General features: G+C 37.1%; 1 protein-coding gene across 1 annotated transcript; it reads right to left on the reverse strand.

Annotated features, from left to right (window-relative positions):
* Positions 1-1748: 1748 nt before the first annotated feature.
* On the reverse strand, positions 1749-6308 carry LOC137718601 (cyclin-A1-4-like). The gene is made up of 10 exons (XM_068458150.1): positions 5941-6308; positions 4943-5366; positions 4622-4758; positions 3654-3746; positions 3410-3543; positions 3221-3296; positions 3002-3112; positions 2618-2767; positions 2371-2505; positions 1749-2121 (listed from the first exon to the last, which is right to left on the reverse strand). The coding sequence occupies exons 1-10, from the start codon at positions 6172-6174 to the stop codon at positions 2050-2052; spliced, it is 1566 nt and encodes a 521-aa protein (XP_068314251.1). The 5' UTR covers positions 6175-6308; the 3' UTR covers positions 1749-2049.
* Positions 6309-20647: the final 14339 nt, after the last annotated feature.

The raw sequence follows: 20647 nt of genomic DNA on the forward strand, positions 1-20647 counted from the left end.
TGATTTAGATAACCAACCATGTAAACTGAGTAGGATCAAAAGCTACCTGTTTGTAGGCGACTTGATGTACCAGATAGGAAGCAATTTGATCAGAAAATGGGGAATAGAAGATAGACTTGGGTTATTAATGAATAGATGACACAAAATTAGCGATTTTTTTGGAGAAGAATTTGTTTCGAAAGATGTGATCCTCACCAATTTCTGTCCCTCATTTTCGGAGGAAAATTGAAACAAAAGTTGTTCAAATGTATTAATTGTATTGGAATGTGGAAATCCAATTACTGAAACTTAGGTGAAACCCAATTACTCAAACAATCTAATAATCTAGGCACAAAAAAATGCATATAAACTGATAGATATATACACACACACGACACATTTATGTAAACAGATTAGGTTTAATTTGAGAAGCCACTGAAAAGGATCTCATGAATGTACCTCTAATTGAAATTTGGAGCGCGGCTTTGATATGCAACCCACTGCCAAAAAAGTTCACATCATATATAGCTTTGTAAGAAGCTAGTGAGCACAACAGTAATGGAAACATATCAAAATGAATGCCAATACTAAATAGAAAATTATGTTCATTTGGGAACACGTCAAATTGAAAAAATAACTATCAGGTTTCTATGCTAGCATAGATAGGTTACATTTTCACATCGAGTTGATTCTCCGAGAAGATTAACATTGGCAATGGGGAGGCGTATTACTATTAAATATATATGAATGCACCTAACCTTGGACACAGTATCACCTTTTAATTATGTAGTTTGGTCTTTGGTGCATTTACTTCGACATTTACTTGTATATGGGATTTTAAACAATTTGTGCATACTTTTGGTATGTTGAAAGCAATCCACAATGTGCTGAATCTAGTGTTTACCTGCTTAAATTTTCGACATGTGCAGGTATGATTTGCAAGAGCGTTGATTAAGTGAATATTATAGAACCGAAACTGTCTTCTAGTAAGATTAATTTTGACCTTCAGTTTGGGTTCCAAGACGGTGTCCCCAGGTCTGGGTTCTGAAAATTGGCCTCTTTCCGATATCCATCTGTAAATAGCGGCCTTATGTGGGCAGTTATTGTTGAACCACCAATGAACTCCAATCATGGCTCGTTAAACTGCTCCCTGGTTTAAATTGTGGCAAGTTGGAGCAGGACTGATAACTGAATTGGCAACTATCTATTCTTTTTCTTTTCCTCCCACGTTTCAAATTCTGTACTTAGGTTTTTACCTCTTCATCCCTCTTCAGTATCAAATCCTTGTTTTGCTATTGCCAATTTAGCCACTGAATTATCATCAAAGTGAAAATTAGGTTCCTAAACTATTATTTCAGAAAAACCAGTCCTTAAATTATAAAAATCTACCAATTACATCCCTAATATTAGATTCGAAACTACTACATTCAATTTTCCTTCAATTTAAGTCACATTATTTGTACGTAACACATACTGGAGAGTAAATTGGTAATTTTACGTAAAGAAATAGTGTATGGAGTTAACTTTATAGGGTAAATTAGACATTAGATTCACAACCTATATGAAATGTTAAGGGTTTATATGTGAGAAAATAATGGTGTTACACTCTAAAGTGTGACTTAGTTGACGAAAAATTAGATAAAATAGCTTAATACAATTATAGATTCAGCAATTAGCAATTTTTAATGAATTTAGACTCTTATTTTACCGAAAAAATAATTCAAGAACTTAAATTTTCACAGGAGAAAGCTCAGAAACTAAATCGGCACTTAAATATAAAATATATGTATATATATAACAATTGATGGTTCCATATCCAGCTTAGTATACAAATTCATTGAAGAAATCCACCGATAAAATGACTACGTGGGCAGAGTAATTCTCTATCCAGTCCAGAGTCCAGACCAACTATCTTTTCGTTCTACCTTGTAAGCAAAACATCATACAAACAAATACACAGCAAAGGTAGACTACAAAAATGAAGTAGACCAAAGTAGCAAAAAATCATCAAGATTCTAACACTATTAGAGAAAAGGTCTCACAACTCATCAACACACGTCATGTGAGCTTCTAGTCACTGAAATCCTGGAACAACTCTGGAGGTATTGACAGAGGACAGTACTTCTTCGCCACGAATTTATACTGAAACAGAAAGAAATGTCAAAGATTGAACCCAGATACCGACTATCAGACTTGAAGATATTATGAGGCCATAAAACTATTAAGTTATCCCCACTTAAAATTGTTTTCATCCAACCTATAAATGCGATCATCAAAGGAAATCTAAGTTAAAAAAATAGGGTTGGGAAGCAATCACAACTCACGTTCTAAACTTCACCTGGACGGTTAGAAAAAAGGGGAGAGAGAGAGAGAGAGAGGGTTTCTTCATACCTTATGTTGACTGTACTTCTCCCTAACTGCAGGTAAGTTCGAACCACAGCCATTACAACACAGATGATGCAGTGCTTTGACACAATCACTCAAATCTGAGGCTTGGTAAAGGGTGTAGTGTCTCAGCGTAGAATTCTGGAACAGATAGAGAAATTATGTTCTATACTATACGTTTATAAGACACTTAAAAAATGAAGCAAAAATATAAAGTAAAATATTTCAAATACTCTCACACATAACAACATACCCAAGGTTTCTTCAAAGGGGAAAGAATATACTTTGCCAAGAAGGCAGCAGAAGCAGCTATTAGAGATGGGGCATAACAAAGCATGCTGTATTCTACAAGAGACAACTCCGCGATGTAAGAGGCCAAGTACCAGAAATGCTCTGATGGAACCTAGGAAAAGTTGCAGGTTAGTAAAACTAGATTTATGAACCACAATAACATCAAAAGACATCAGCAGACAAAACATTCAATTATCCTGCCTACATTCAAGTAAAATTCAGATTAGAAGGCAACTTCAATTTTCAATGCATAACGATTTGTAACAAACTTCATAACAGAAAGCATGTTCGGACATCTTCTAAGTGGAGGAAATTAAACCAAAAGGCGCTAGTCGAAGACAAATACCTCACTGGTCTTTTGAGCAGCAAAACAAAATCGCCTTAAAAAGCACATGGCCGTTGGAGATGTCATTTCAAACTTCAAGTGATTCAGGACAGAGGATTCCATTTGCAAAACCTGCATCCACGTATTGATAATTTTTTTTTTTTTTTAAGAAGAATTAAAAAGCCAACTCAAACAAGCACCTATCACTCCATCTAAGATTAGCAAAAATAAAATCCTGACCTCCTCTTTAACGTATGTGTTGTCCGTAAAGTAACAGAACTGTTCCACCTCAGGAGCAATAATCTCCTCGTATTTACTGGAAAGATTATCATTCACTACGTTAAAATGCATCCTTCATATACTTATATATTTATAAAGTCAAACATATCCACATGCCCAAGGACAATATGAAGCAAATGAAAATCTTACGCTGCAATCATCATGCATGCAAGACCCAGCAACTGCAATTGTTTCCTATGCATCACATTGCCAGAAAGATAACGGTCTACATAGTTGATAGTCAGATATAGTGTTTCTGGTACCAGCCTGAACTCTTCAGCAACCTATAGATTGAAGTTATAAGTCACGATAACCACCAATCAAACAGAATTTTAAACATCATTGATCTGTAATGGTTGTTAAACATTAAACAAAATTCAGACAGTGGATTCACCTCTACTAGCCAATCAATCAGAATAGCACGCATGTCAGCATTGATGTCTTTCTGGATTGTTTCCATAAAGTCCATGAAGGGCCTTCTATTTTCCTGAAACCCAATAAATCAAACAAATCGCATGACACAAGTGGATGGAAGAAAGGGGAAGTTATATGATAACTTGTTAAGATAGTTGCAAGAACTCATTGTATAGGCAAATTTGTACATAAAACTTGTAGAATAATATCCAATTTGAGGATGGGGTTCAATTTTAACAAGTAAGCTAATTCAGTAATTGGATATTAATTCTACATTTTATGAATTTCTTGTCCAAGTTAATACTCATTTCATCCATCAATATAATTTCCCATTATGTCTAATTTTTGTACTTTCGACATTCTGTAGACATAATTTCTCAAACTAGCATACACAATAAGTATCTTTCAGTGAGGTTTAACAATAAGTTACAGCTAACATCCACCAAAGAAAATGGCAAACAAAGTGATCGTATATCAGAATAATTGACAACTAGTTTATAAGATATTGATAAAGTTTGTTGGTTTACAATAACTCGTAGAAGCTTAATTTGTTAGTAAGCAAACTATGTCATGTTCTAAATTCTGAAAGATCTTCTCAAGAGTGGGGCTCTCATCTCCCAAATGTGGAATTTCAACATTCTGTTTAAACTGAATGTGCTTACAATTCAGAAGTGGTAAAATTGACAGATGAAAATTATACGGCTGCAACTACAGAAATCAAAGTGTAACGTGTTTATGAGATTTTTCCAACTGCAACCCACTAAGAATGGAGAATGGCATGTTGCATACATGAAACATCTAAACGCCTATAATATACATCATACGAAGGTAAGTAAATGTGTAAAATGTGATTATCAGTGACATACAGTAATATACAGGAAGTTTCCAAAATTAAAAGCAATTATTATGTACAAGATCATTCAAACTAGCTGGAAAATAATGCCAAACCTCAGATTCACGCAAGTGCTTGTATATGTCTGGAGCAATGGTTGCACAAAACTGTGGATCCAAAAGATTGGCATCAATATCAACGACTTTATCTGTTGCCTCCATATCAACAAATATATCTTTCTTCCAGATATTGCCTGAAATCAAGATTGAAAAGATATATTTAAGTAATGTATCATGGCTAACAACCACACTGATCGTGATGTATACCGTGTCTATTGTAACGGATTAAAACAGGGAGGATCCTGAACTAAAACAAATAGCAGAGAGAGAGAGAGAGAGAGAGAGAAAGAGAAGAAAACAATGTTTAAAAGAAGAAACCTTCTTTTCCTGGATAGTCCGAAATGAATAGGCTCTTAGTTGTTTTTTTCCCAATCGATTTAACTTCTGAAACATCCTCATTGTCAATATATTCAAATTCTGGACTCTTTAACGAATCACACATAGACATGCTCTCATTCAAAGAAACTGAAGCACTAACTGATCTGCTTGGAGATACATCCCTGCTTCTGAATGCATGATTTATGCAACTGGAAGCAGGAAGAAAAGTACCGCTGCTGCTTGGAGAAGGATCAGTGCCAATTACTTTAATAGTTGGATCAGTTCCTGCGACTGATGTACCACTGAAAGGAACCAAGATGCTTGGTTTTGAACTCAACGATTCATCGCTCCCCAAGACGCCAGTCTTACTCGTGCAAGATGACGCTTTGGTTGCCATCTTAGCAACTTCAGTTTGACATGGCACCTTCAAATGTACAACACAGTCAATCTTTTCTCTCAAAATATTATCGTCAATACACCAATACACCATAAATTGAAAGATCACAATGACTTGTTTATGTAAATACAAATCGAAAGATCACAACGATATAACCATAAATTGAAGGCAATTTGCATGTAACGAATCTACTAACATTGCATAATCCATCTTATCGTTATAAACATGCACATTTCATGTATCTCTCATCTGCATTTCCAACATCAAATAATAACATATTGTTTTTACCCAAACCTATTTTAGTAAATTAGTGAAATAGCTCCAAATATCATGTTGAAACTCAAAACACTTCAGTTTAACCCCTGAATTCTTTGGGTTAAAGAAAAAATAACGAGTCCATTAGACTAAATGAAGTCACATAGTTCTTCAATTCTTTGGGTTACGTACAAAATTCAGGGTTCTAATTAATTTATCAACATTTCTTTCTATAAATTAAATTAAATAATACTAGTAATGATAGTAGTCATAATAATAACAACAACTTAATTATTATTAAACAGAATAAATTGATTAATGGAACGAGGACGAAGAGTAGACGAACCATGGGCTTCGACGAAGCGGAACTCGGTGGAACGATTTGAGACCCATTCCTCTGGTTCGTGACGTCAGCGAGAGCAGTTCGCTTCTTGGACACTTGGGTCTTGGCCGCCATGGGCTTCTTGTTCGGATGATGCGAAACGGAGGGCTTCTTGTTCGGACGATGCGAAACGGAGGGCTTCTTGGCCGCGGACGACGAGGATGACAACAGCGGTGGACGGCGGTTCCGGGCCGACATTTTCAGGCCAAACCCTAATCGAATTCCGTTGCAATAAGCCAATGTGGTTAACTTCTCAAAGAAGTCACAGAGTGAGAGCTTTAATGGAAGCGGGAAGTAGTACGGATTTCAAAGGGGCGGAGAGATCGTGACCGCCCGATGATTGTTGGCGGTGGAAGAAGAAATCTGAACCGTCCGTGTGACGCGGAAATGGTTCCGCATTAATGCATGAGAATTATGATTATTTAACTGAAAAATTGTTTTGGGAAATTTTATTTAAACCCAGATAACCTCTTTTTATACCCAACATAAACTTTAAATATGAATTTTCTTTTTGACCTTATTGCATAATTATTATCAAGTACAAGATAAAATTAATAACAAATCTAAAATTTATCAATAAACTCACACCCATCACACAATCATTATCCTAGGCACATGGGTTTGATTCACACTCCATGTTCTAAGAAATATTTACTATCCGAAAAGAGGAAAAAACGAGGTCTTTGTCTAAAGAAATTCCTTGAGAAAGGATGGATGTATAGAACTCTAAGACGTTAAGGGTATTCATGACGGCTAAACCCTAAGACGCTCTCATAAATAAGGGTATTGTCCGCACCCCTCTCCACCAACATACCCAACAAACTTGGAATTGCAATGGTTGCCTATATCCCAGTATCAAGACCAAGAGAATAGCTGAAGAACTGAAGGGAAAGGTAAGTAGCAACATAGACCTTTTTTTCTGTCATTCGACGTAAGCTAGTTACCAGCAAATGCAAATAACTTTAGTTTGATCTCAACAGTTGAGTTGTTATGAACTCTATCCCATAACACATATTTTTGGTGAAAGATAACAAATTTAATGCAGTAAGAATTGACTTATTCAATCTCCCTTCCCAAGCTCAAATTCATAGGGGCGCTTGATGTGGTATATAATAGCACTCAAATTAAACCCTCTTTTTGACAATTGTAGTATAGATATAAGTAGGGATCGTTCTAGGCCGGGAATTAGGAGGAATTACTATTCTAATGAAAATTGACTCAAAGATACAAAAACATGCTTAAAAACACTTAAACAAACTCAAAGACTCTTAACTAAACTTATATGACTCAAAACAAACTTAAAAGACTCAAAACAACACAAAACAATCCAAAAGACTCAATTTAGACTCTAGGACTTAATTTGGACGGAACTAGAATTAGTTTTGACTCAAAAGACTCAAAAACACACTTTTGGACAGATTTGAAATAAGTAAGTAAAAAGGGATTGGGTTTTGGACGAATTTAAGAGAAAAACAAGTAAATAAAAGACTTAAAAGAGATTTGGACGAATTTGGGAAAACCAATAGATGATTAGATAGCTAGGGAACACTTTTCCACACATGACATATTCAAACATAAATTGATTTCTAGTTGCTTTTTCGATAAACCATGAACCTCAACACCCCAGATTAACCGTGACATCACTAATTAACCCTCATATTTTCCTTAAGTTATTGGATTGGATGACATCATACGACAACCCAAAGCATTCTTCAAAAGTTCCCAACATGACATCATAATAGAGATACAATCAAAGATCATTACGTTCAATGAAAATCATAAGTATTGACAAAACACTCGTAACTATGACATCATGATACTCATGCTGGGAATTTACTTAACATGATTGTGAAAACAACCTTAACTACTTGTGAATATAAGTTTGTGACGATTATGTGAAACTCCCTTATATTCTAGCACCAAATTCAAGCATGCAAATTAAGTAGGCCTCCCTAATCAACATACAAGAATAAGTTATCCATCAAATGGTTAAGTAAATTGCATTCACCATTTATGAAATCACAACTGGAATTAATCAACTCATATTATAAACATAGTCATGGTTTCAAAGCCTCCCCTAGCTAAAACGAGTTTAGCCTCTCATGTTCACAACAAAACAATGGAAGATTAAATTAAACATTGAAAACAAAAGATAGATTACACCTAAAAACGGTTCAACACTCCAACTTGAATGCACAAACGTCCAAGGCTTCCTCTTCTTCTCTTCTTCCTTGCAAAGTTGCGGCAAAAGAGGTCTAGGGTGATTTGTGGATGGATTTCTGGGTTGTGAATGGATTTAGGATGGTAGGGTGGTGCAGCAAAGGTTGGGGATGGTGTATGGATGCTTGGATGAAGGTATGAATGTGTTGAATGGTAGAAGGATGGATTAAAGGTTGTGGCAAAAGGGTTTTTTTTTCTGTGAATGATGGCAGATTGTGTGTGTGAGGGATTAGGGTTCAATGAAAGGTGCGGCCTTGGTATTTATTTGAGAAAAAGAATCCTTAGAGTTTATTACATAGTTTAGGAAAGGATTTAGACCCCAAAACCATCAGGAAAAGGAGTCATAAAGTCAGAAATTAAAAGGGAAAAAGAAGGAAACTTGCGGCCACTAAAGAATAGGAAAAGGGAATGTGTTTAAATGCTGAAATTAGGCAAGAATTAAAGATAGAAAAGGTATGTGAGGTGCAGCTAAGATTGGAGTGAAAATGAATGTGGTTTTATGACATAGAATAGGAAACAAGGACCTCCCTTGCACGGCAAGGAAGGGAAAGTCAATGGGTTGCACGGCAAGGAATGCTAGGTTGCAAGGAAGGCTTGGTTTGTGTCCTAGAATGCATAGAAGTCTTCAATGTTGCTGAAACATGGGGTCTTTAAGGATTAGGAAAGGTTAAACCAAAATAGGAAACCTTGGCTTAACTTTCCTACTCCAAGTAGGAAACCTTCTTTGACTAGGATTCCTCTTTTGATTAGGAATCCTCTTGTGATTAGGAATCCTAACACCTCTCGGTCTTCAATTTTGTCCATTCCTTTTGCTCCAAGCATATGCTATCCATTTCAAGTCCAATTTTGCTCCAAAATGCACCTTTTTGCTTCCTTAGCCATATGAACCTAAAAACACACGAAAATAGCTTAAACGACTAAAATAACTATGAACTAACAACATAAATGCACGAAAACAAGCTAACTAAGTCGCCTAAATATGCTCCTATCAAATTCCCCCACACTTAGCTTTTGCTAGTCCTCGAGCAAAACAAAATAAAAGAAACAACAAACAAAACAAAACACATTCTAAACCTTCCAACATGTACCTCAGGGATTTCCAACGAACATGACACATTAAAGAACATCATTCCCACGGTTTTTGGCTTTCTTTACACTTTAACAAACACTTAACCATAGTTACCACTTACTAGTTCACATTTAATCAATTAAAACAACATTTTGAATGTAGTAACATGCCTTAGAGAATTCCCTCAATTCCTCACTAGAATGCTCTCTATTTTCACACAGATTTTCTAACTGCACACCCTACGCTAGGTATATGTGAGAAGATTGATTCAAACATGAAGACTAACACTTACATATGTTATAACAAAGAAAGCAATTTCTGGATTTACAATAATGACATGTATATGATCTCATGAATGGAATGCTACTACTTAGAACGAGAACCAGTGATTCCATATGCTCATACCACGTTCAGACTCCACATATTGAACACATAACATCAAGATAGAAGTTGAGGGTTGTAACGGGGCTAAGGGTATTGGCTAACAAAGAAAGGTAAAGGATAAATAAAGGTTCTTAAAGTAATAGGAAGCAAAGTAATGAAATTGACACTTAAACTCACTTTTGATGGCAAAAATTAACTTTTAAACAGAAGGGAAGATTCATGCAACATTTAGGGTCAAATTCAAACTTTTGGACCCTTCCTTCAACAACCAACACTTGTGAGATCATTCTCACTTATTTTTCAACTCTTTTTCTTTCTTTTCACCACTTTTCTATTTTCTTTTTTATTTTTCAACGAATTTTTTTTCTTTATTTTCTTCTTTGCCGTGCCCTATTACCTTCCCCCACACTTGCTTTCTACAATATGTTGCTCAAAAGGAATCAATTCTAAGTCATGCTTCACTATCCTTTTAGAACGAGGGTATGGAAAGTCCTAATCTAGGCTAGGTACGGATAATGTGGTTAACAAAGAAAATAGGCTTGAAAAGGCTCAAAAGGGGTAATCCTACAATACTTATGCAAAAGGATTAGGCTTTTTGCTTTGGCTTAACTAACAACTTCATCTTATTGTATGTTATGCAATCAATATCATGCTTTGAATGAAATGGGCATGAGTTCTAGTATTTGGAAATATAATGATAAGATGCATTCTAAGTAGCAACCAAGCAAAGAATGATGAGATCATGCAACGACTTTAGAAAACAAGAAATCACAAATTTATACTCTCCAAAGAACGTTTTAGGCTCAAGTCTCTTTGGGATGTAGCTTTAGTTTGAGTTCCTTCCTTCAAGCATGTTACAAAAACTGATTTTCTCTTAGCAATTACATGTGAATTTGTAAACTATAACCATAACCAAGCATAAACCAAAGCGTAAATCAAACTTCCATCCATGTTTACAACATTCTTTAATAGTTGATAGGAGCATATTTACACACCTTAGTTTAGCTTGTTTTTGTGCATTTATAGTGTTTTTCCTTAGTAAAGTAGTCTTTTAAGCTAGTTCTATGTGTTTTCAGGTTTTAAGGGCAAAGTATGCAAAAGGATGCATTTTGGAGCCTTTTGGAGCAAATTAGAGCTTGGAATGGACATCATATGCTTGGAGCCAAGAGGATGGACGAAATTGAAGACTTGAAGATGATGATTCCTACTTGAGCAAGGTTTCCTAGTTGAAGTAGGAAAGTCCCTGATGGAAGATGGTTTCCTAGTTGAATTAGGATTCCTAGTTAAAATGGGTTTCCTAGTTGAATTAGGATTCCTGGAAGAACAAAGTTTCCTACTCAAATAAGGTTTCCTACTTGATGAAGGAAAGTCAAAATCCAAATGGTCTCAAGTGAAGCAACAAAGAAGTTTTCCAAGTCCAAGAAGGAAAAGGAGTCCAAGATGAAGAAGGAATGACAAAGACAAGGTTTCCTAATCCTAATAGGCAAAGTTTCCATGTGCAATGAGGAAACCTTATCCTTGTTCTAGAACCCTTATCCATCCTTGCCATGAGTTTTCCTTGCATTGGAGGGTTTCTAGAAGCCCTAATCTGCCCTATCCTTTAGTGCCGCACCTATCCCTTCTAGAAAGCTGATTTGCCTTGCCTTGCAAGGCATTCTAGAAGCCTTATCACCTTATCTCCTTACCTGCCGCACCTAGGAAGCATTATCCCTTTCTATTTCTGATTTCTAAGCCTATTTCCTTGTGGATTTGGGTTATTCAAGTCCATATCTGATTACCCTAGGGTTTTAAGTGCCTATATATACTCATATTAACCCCTAGATCAGATCACCGCCTCTCATACACATTCATTAATTCCAGAAATTCGTCCAACCCTCTCCACACCCTTGCCGCAGCCACCAAACACCTTTCTCCTTAGTTTTAAGCTTTGCCGCACCATCCCCTTCCCCTAAACACTACTACATCCCTCCATAACCATGCATCCATACACCTAAGGCCCTAAACCTGTCCCTAGACCCTTGCCGCACCAAGGAGGAGGAGAAGGAAGCTCGGGAGTTCATGCAATTCGAGTTCGCGTCGCTGGAATTTCTAGGTGTTTCTTTTCCTTTGATTTCAATGTTTAATTTCAATTCTCTTTGTTTTGTGCGTATGAGGAACTAAACCCCCCCCTTGGCTAGGGGGGATTCGAAATACATGTTTATGCTTGCAATATGATTTGATTACTTCTAATTGCGTTTCATAAGTTGTGAATTCAATTTACTTATCTATGTGAATTACATTGATTTGTGTGTGTTGGTTGAGAGTGCACGCTTAATTATCATGCATAAATTGGATGCTAGGATATAAGGAAATTTCACCTAATCGTTATGGAATTATATTCACAAGTAGTAAAGGTTGATGATCTCAATCGCGTTAAGTAAATTCTTGGCATAAGTTTCATGCAATCATAGTAACAAGTGCTTCATCAATGCTTATGGTTTTCATAGAACTTAATGATTCTTGCTTGTATCTCTATTATGCAATCATGTAGGGGACTTGTGGGGAATGTTTTGGGTTGTCGTATGCAATCATCCAATTCAATAACGTTAGGAAAATCTTAAGGTTAATTTAAGCGAACCTAATTAACTTGGGGCGTTGAGAATTCATGAGTTATTGAAAAGCAATTGGAAATCGTTTTATATGCAAGTATAACATGTGTGGAGATGAACCCCTTAGCTAGCTTCCCATCCATTCAATTCCATCAAATTCGTTTTTACAATATGTTCTAATTTAAAAAGTTTGTTTTGTTTTTAAATTCGTCCAAAACCAATCCCACTTTACTTTGTTGAGTCATAGTAGTTAGAAATCACTTTAGTTTGTGTTTTTAAGTGTCTTAGGTCAAAGTAAAACCAATTTTCGTCCAAAGTTGTGTCTAGTGTTCAAAACTGCCCAGATTGTGTTTTTAAGGCAGTTTTGAGTGTTTTGGTGCTGTTTTGAGTCTTTTGGTTTGTTTTGGTGTTTTAAAGTTTAGTTTTGCATTCTTTGAGTCTAGTATAGTGTTTTAAACTTGTTTTTACGTATTTGAGTCAGTTTCCAAGTGATTAACAATCCCTCCTAATCCCCGGTCCAGAACGATCCCTACTTACATTCTTCACTACAATTGATAAAAAGAGGGTTTTATTTGTGTGCTTATAAATCTCGCATCAAATTTTGGCGCCGTTGCCGGGGATTAGCAACTTTGCTAATCCCTTGGATTGTTATTTTTGTTTTCTTATTAGATCAGATTCTTATGTTATTTTGTTTCTTGTTTTAGGTACTAGTTTATGACTCGGAGTTCTCATCCGATTCGTGAACATATCTTGGACTTTGACGACGATTTTGAGCGAGAGTTGAGACGAAAGAGAAAGCACCCAGAACCTAGCGAATCAATTGAAAGTTCCGAGTCCGTTTCTGAATTTGAAGAAGAAGTGGAAGACATGGCAGCGGACAACCGAACAATCAAGGAGCTTTCCGCTTCGGGATTGGCCAATGCCGCACCCTTGTGCATCCAATACCCAAGGGCGGCTCAAGACAAGACTGCCGAGTTCGAATTGAAGTCAAGCCTGTTACATCACATTCCGAAGTACCATGGGCTATCCATGGAAGATCCGAACAAGCATTTGAAGGAGTTTGAAGTCGTTTGCTCAAGCATGACTCCGGTGAACGTGGATGAGAGCATCTTGAAGATGAAGGCCTTTCCCTTTTCTCTCCAAGAGAAAGCGAAAGATTGGTTGTACGAATTGGCTCCCGGAACGGTCACATCATGGGAGAGCATGAAACGGGCTTTCTTGGAGAAGTTTTTCCCAACTTCTCGAGTCATCCTCCTACGAAAAAGGATAAGTGGAATTCAACAAGATGAAGGTGAATCATTTCCTACTTATTATGAACGTTTTAAATCTCTTGTTGCTTCATGTCCACAACATCAAATGAAGGAGGAACTACTTCTACAATACTTTTACAAGGGACTTCTACCTATTGAACGTCAAATGCTAGATGCCTCAGCGGGAGGAGCCTTGGTGGACAAGACCCCCACGGCTGCAAAGACCTTGATTGCTAATCGAGCATTGAATGCTCAACAATACGAAGGCGTTGGACAGAGGAGTACTCCACGGCAACACCAAGTCAATGAGGTAAGTACCATAACCGAACTTCAAAATCAAATGGCTAACCTTACTACGTTGCTTTCTCAGGTGGTGGAAGGTCCAAAAGTTAAAACCGTAGCTTCTTGTGGCGTATGCTCCATGCAAGGACACCCTACGGACAAGTGCCCACAATTGATCGAGAATGGAGGGTGGGAGACACTCAATGCCGTGGGATATGGCAACCAATACCAAACACATGGTGATCCGTTTTCTAATACTTACAATCCCGGTTGGCGTGATCATCCGAATTTCAAATGGCGAGACCCCCAACAAGGTCAACAACAAAGCGGATTTAGGCAACAACCCCCGGGTTTCTATCAAAAGCCGTTGGCACCACCACAAGCCCAAGCACAACCTGCCCAAAGCAATGTAGGTAATTCTAGTGATAATGATAAGATTTTTCAATTACTTACTACTTTGACGCAGGAAGTCCAAACTCAAAACAAAGAGAGGCAAATCCAAGACAAGAGGGTGGACAACTTGGAGAAGCAAGTGGGACAGATTGCCGAATTCATGGGGCAATTTCGTGAGCAAGGAAGGTTGCCTAGCTCAACGGTGGTCAATCCGAGAGGTGGATTCGAATCTGCAAAAGCTATACATTTGCGAAGTGGAAAGCAAGTCGGATCTGACCTCAAACCATCCAAATCACGTTCTAACAAGGAGGACGAGTTGAGAATTGAAGAGGAGGAGCAAAGGCCACTCATGACCAAGGAGGAACCAAATGTGCCGCAAGTTCCAAGTGATCCCAAGTCGCCCAATTCATCCAATAAAGGTAAAAACGTGTCAAGTTCGGTTCCTACTAATGATTTTCCTGCGAATGTTCCTTTTCCTAGTAGGTTTAAGCAAACAAAGAAAGAAGAAGCGGAAAAGGACATTTTGGAGACGTTTCGGAAAGTTCAAGTCAATATCCCCCTTTTGGATGCAATAAAGCAAGTGCCCAAATACGCTAAGTTCTTGAAGGAATTGTGCACTACGAGGAAGAGGGCGTCACATAAAGAGGTAGTACGGGTAAGTGAAAACGTTTCCGCTGTTTTACAAAGGAAGTTACCACCAAAATGCAAGGATCCAGGTAGCTTTACAATTCCTTGTATTATTGGTCAAACTAAGTTTGAAAATGCTATGTTAGACTTAGGGGCTTCAATTAACGTCATGCCCTACTCTATTTATGCTTCAATGAACCTTGGTGAATTGAAAAATGATGGTGTGATTATTCAATTGGCCGATAGATCTAATGCCTATCCAAAGGGAGTTTTGGAAGATGTTTTAGTGCAGGTGAATAACTTGATATTCCCGGCGGATTTTTATGTGCTTGAAATGGACGATTCGATTCATTCTCCACCCTTGCCACTCCTACTTGGAAGACCGTTCATGAAAACAGCCCAAACAAAGATTGATGTGACCAAAGGAGCACTAACAATGGAGTTTGGTGGTGATATAATTAAATTCAATGTTTATGACTCTATTAAGAATCCTAATGATAGTCATTCTTGTTTTGTCATACATGTGCATAAGGATATAGGGCCGAAAGGATCCACACTTATCAAGAAGGATGTATCAAGAACCACCATTGGAGAAGAACTTGGAGTGATTGCCCTACAACCACCCAACATGGCCGAAAGTAGCCATGGTGACATTGTTGATAGGGCTGCCGATTTTGAACCTTCACCACAATATGTTTGTAAGTCGTCAATCCCAATTTCAATTCCCATTTCAACTAATAGGTTGTTACCTTCTTTGGTGCAGGTGACCAATCGATTTAAAGGTGGTGGGAGCATTTACATGGACTTTCGGAACCAAAACACCACCATCAGGGAGGATCACTATCCCCTCCCATTCATTGAGCCATATTATGAAAGTGTTGAAGGGCAGGTTGTGGAGGACCATACACTCCATGCCGTGGGCTCTAAGTGAGGCTAAGAAGCATGTTCGTCCGGCTGTACGACGTTAAAGCAAGCGCTTCTTGGGAGGCAACCCATGCATTCAACAAAGGAAGACCTAGAAAGCACTCCAATTCCAGATTTGCATTCCTAAACTCTTCTCTTTGTTGTTGATTTTGTTTCTGCCATGTTAGGTTATTAGATGTTGTTTTGTTTGTTTGTTTGTTATTTGTGTGAGTCTATGCTTGAAACATTGAGGACAATGTTTGATTTAAGTGTGGGGGGGTAACCAAAGGGTTTTGATGCAAATTCGTAGGGTTTTGTCACCCATAATTTCAAATGTTGTTTCTTGCTGTTTTTAAGTGTTTTTAAGCCGTTTTAGAGTGTTTTAGAGTTTGTTGTTCTAAAAATCCGAAAATCCCAGAAAAATTTGAAAAAACTATTTTAAAAACCCAAAAAGAGTTGTTTTTAAGTTGTTTTTGTGTGTTTGTTTGTGTCTTAGGGTACCTTCCAACACAATGATGAGGATTCGGTTTGTAATTGCATGACTGTTAAAGAGAATGATTAACATGGATGAAAGTTTGATTTACTCTTTGTTTATGCTTGGTTGTGGTTATAACTTATGACTTCACATGTAATCAAAAAGAAAAAAAAATTAGTTTTTGTAACATGCTTGAAGGAAGGAACTCAAACTAATGCTACAACCTTGTGAGACTTGAGCCTAAACGTTTATTTGGAGAGTTAAAATCTGTGCATTCTTGTTTTCTAAAGTCGTTGCATGATCTCATTTTTCTTTGCTTGGTTACTACTTAGAAGGCGTTTCATCATTTAGTACCAAATACTAGAACTCATGCCAATTTCATTCAAAACATGTTATTGAATTACATAACACATATTCAAGATGAAGTTAGTAGTTACCACCATAGCCAAAAAGCCATCATTCCATGCATGTGTTTTTGTAGGTTTAACCCCGTTGAGCCTCGTTTAGCCTATGTTGTTTGTGAACCCACATTATCCTCACCTAGCCTAGAGTAGGACCACCCATACCTTTGTTCTTGAAGCATAGTAAAAGCATAACTCAAAGATGAATTCCTTTTGATCATTGCATTGCAGAAAACAAGTGTGGGGGAGGGATTCTTGATATATGGGTGTGCCAAAGTCTTGAATGAGGCACGGCAAAGAAAAGGAAAGAAAAAAAAAATCGTGGAAAATAAGAAGAAAAAAGAAAAAGTTGTGAAAAGTATGAAAAAGAGTTGAAAGAGCATAAAATGAGCTCTAAGTTGTTGGTTATTGAAGAAAGGGTCCAAAACGTTGCATTTGACCCTAAGTATGCACGTGTATTCCCCGTTGTGTTTAAAGTTATTTCCTGCACTCTAAAGTGAATTCTAAGTATCAAGTTCATTGCTTTGCTTACTATTGTTTAAAGAACGTTTGTTTTATCCTTTACCTTTCTTTGTTAACCAATACCCCTAGCCCCGTTACAACCCTTGACTTTAATCTTGAGTGTTATGTGTTTCAATTTGTGGAGTTTAAAATTGGTACCAGCATATGGTGTCACTGGTTCTCGCATCTAAGTAGTAGCGTTCCATTCATGAGATCATATCTAAACATGTTATTAACTCCGAAATTGCGTTCTTTGTTATACATATATGTGAGTATTCGTTTTTATATTTACATCAATCTTCTCACATATAATTAAGTGTAGGGTGTGGAATTAGAAAATCTGAGTGAAAATAGAGTGCATATCTTGTAAGGAATTGAGGAAATTCTCTAAGGCATGTTACTACATTCAAAATCATGTTTTAATTGGTTATTTGTGAACTAATGAGTAGTGACTATGATTAAGTAAATGCTCAAGCGTAAAGATGGCTAAAATCTGTGGGAATGATGATTTTTAACATGTCATGTGCATTGGAAATCCCTGAGGTGATTGTTGGAAGGTGTAGGTTGTGTTTTACTCGTTTTACTTCGTTTATTTACTTTGTTTCATTTTGTTTTGCTCGAGGACTAGCAAAAGCTAAGTGTGGGGGAATTTGATAGGAGCATATTTACGCACCTTAGTTTAGCTTGTTTTTGTGCATTTATAGTGTTTTTCCTTAGTAAAGTAGTCTTTTAAGCTAGTTCTATGTGTTTTCAGGTTTTAAGGGCAAAGTATGCAAAAGGATGCATTTTGGAGCCTTTTGGAGCAAATTAGAGCTTGGAATGGACATCATATGCTTGGAGCCAAGAGGATGGACGAAATTGAAGACTTGAAGATGATGATTCCTACTTGAGCAAGGTTTCCTAGTTGAAGTAGGAAAGTCCCTGATGGAAGATGGTTTCCTAGTTGAATTAGGATTCCTAGTTAAAATGGGTTTCCTAGTTGAATTAGGATTCCTGGAAGAACAAAGTTTCCTACTCAAATAAGGTTTCCTACTTGATGAAGGAAAGTCAAAATCCAAATGGTCTCAAGTGAAGCAACAAAGAAGTTTTCCAAGTCCAAGAAGGAAAAGGAGTCCAAGATGAGGAAGGAATGACAAAGACAAGGTTTCCTAATCCTAATAGGCAAAGTTTCCATGTGCAATGAGGAAACCTTATCCTTGTTCTAGAACCCTTATCCATCCTTGCCATGAGTTTTCCTTGCATTGGAGGGTTTCTAGAAGCCCTAATCTGCCCTATCCTTTAGTGCCGCACCTATCCCTTCTAGAAAGCTGATTTGCCTTGCCTTGCAAGGCATTCTAGAAGCCTTATCACCTTATCTCCTTACCTGCCGCACCTAGGAAGCATTATCCCTTTCTATTTCTGATTTCTAAGCCTATTTCCTTGTGGATTTGGGTTATTCAAGTCCATATCTGATTACCCTAGGGTTTTAAGTGCCTATATATACTCATATTAACCCCTAGATCAGATCACCGCCTCTCATACACATTCATTAATTCCAGAAATTCGTCCAACCCTCTCCACACCCTTGCCGCAGCCACCAAACACCTTTCTCCTTAGTTTTAAGCTTTGCCGCACCATCCCCTTCCCCTAAACACTACTACATCCCTCCATAACCATGCATCCATACACCTAAGGCCCTAAACCTGTCCCTAGACCCTTGCCGCACCAAGGAGAAGGAGAAGGAAGCTCGGGAGTTCATGCAATTCGAGTTCGCGTCGCTGGAATTTCTAGGTGTTTCTTTTCCTTTGATTTCAATGTTTAATTTCAATTCTCTTTGTTTTGTGCGTATGAGGAACTAAACCCCCCCTTGGCTAGGGGGGGTTCGAAATACATGTTTATGCTTGCAATATGATTTGATTACTTCTAATTGCGTTTCATAAGTTGTGAATTCAATTTACTTATCTATGTGAATTACATTGATTTGTGTGTGTTGGTTGAGAGTGCACGCTTAATTATCATGCATAAATTGGATGCTAGGATATAAGGAAATTTCACCTAATCGTTATGGAATTATATTCACAAGTAGTAAAGGTTGATGATCTCAATCGCGTTAAGTAAATTCTTGGCATAAGTTTCATGCAATCATAGTAACAAGTGCTTCGTCAATGCTTATGGTTTTCATAGAACTTAATGATTCTTGCTTGTATCTCTATTATGCAATCATGTAGGGGACTTGTGGGGAATGTTTTGGGTTGTCGTATGCAATCATCCAATTCAATAACGTTAGGAAAATCTGAAGGTTAATTTAAGCGAACCTAATTAACTTGGGGCGTTGAGAATTCATGAGTTATTGAAAAGCAATTGGAAATCGTTTTATATGCAAGTATAACATGTGTGGAGATGAACCCCTTAGCTAGCTTCCCATCCATTCAATTCCATCAAATTCGTTTTTACAATCTGTTCTAATTTAAAAAGTTTGTTTTGTTTTTAAATTCGTCCAAAACCAATCCCCCTTTACTTTGTTGAGTCATAGTAGTTAGAAATCACTTTAGTTTGTGTTTTTAAGTGTCTTAGGTCAAAGTAAAACCAATTTTCGTCCAAAGTTGTGTCTAGTGTTCAAAACTGCCCAAATTGTGTTTTTAAGGCAGTTTTGAGTGTTTTGGTGCTGTTTTGAGTCTTTTGGTTTGTTTTGGTGTTTTAAAGTTTAGTTTTGCATTCTTTGAGTCTAGTATAGTGTTTTAAACTTGTTTTTACGTATTTGAGTCAGTTTCCAAGTGATTAACAATCCCTCCTAATCCCCGGTCCAGAACGATCCCTACTTACATTCTTCACTACAATTGATAAAAAGAGGGTTTTATTTGTGTGCTTATAAATCTCGCATCAATAGTCATACAATTAAAAACCAAATCCTCATCATTGTGTTGGAAGGTACCCTAAGACACAAACAAACACACAAAAACAACTTAAAAACAACTCTTTTTGGGTTTTTCAAAACTATTTTGCAATGTTTTTGTAAATTTTCGGATTTTATGAATCAAACATCCATGAAGCTTCAATTTTCAAAACCCTAACACACTTATTCCTATTTCTTCATCTGTTTATTTCTGTGAGTTGGGTTTTTTTTGGCAGTGTCTTTACATGCTCTTCTATGGTCCTCCGGGCATCGAAAAAACCACCACCGTTCTCGCCATCGCCCACCAGCTTTTTGGGTTTGCCTCCTGCCCGCTTAATTATTTATTTGAAATTCCAAAGAGTGTGTATTTATGTGCTTTCAGCTCTTTGAAACTTATTTTCCCAAATTGCATTGTTTTTTTAGGGATGTCATGATTCTCAAATTCTTCAAATAGGTAGAGTGATTGCGATACTCTTTCGGGTTTACTAGATTTAGTTGGTACTTGGATGGACTATGACCACTCTAGAGTTCAAAAGTCTTCCAAAGGGTTGAGTAATTGTGATTTCATTGGGGCGGACTAGGAGCTGGTTTGGTATTGCTTTGCTTTGAAAAAAAGCTGCTTCTGCTGTGCTGTGAGAATAAGCAACTGTTAAATAAAGCAGCAGAGTGTTTGGTAAAATTTTTTGTAAAAGTGCTTTTGAAAAAA

This window comes from Pyrus communis, chromosome 15 (genome assembly GCF_963583255.1).
Source record: "Pyrus communis chromosome 15, drPyrComm1.1, whole genome shotgun sequence".
NCBI classification, from domain to species: domain Eukaryota; kingdom Viridiplantae; phylum Streptophyta; class Magnoliopsida; order Rosales; family Rosaceae; genus Pyrus; species Pyrus communis.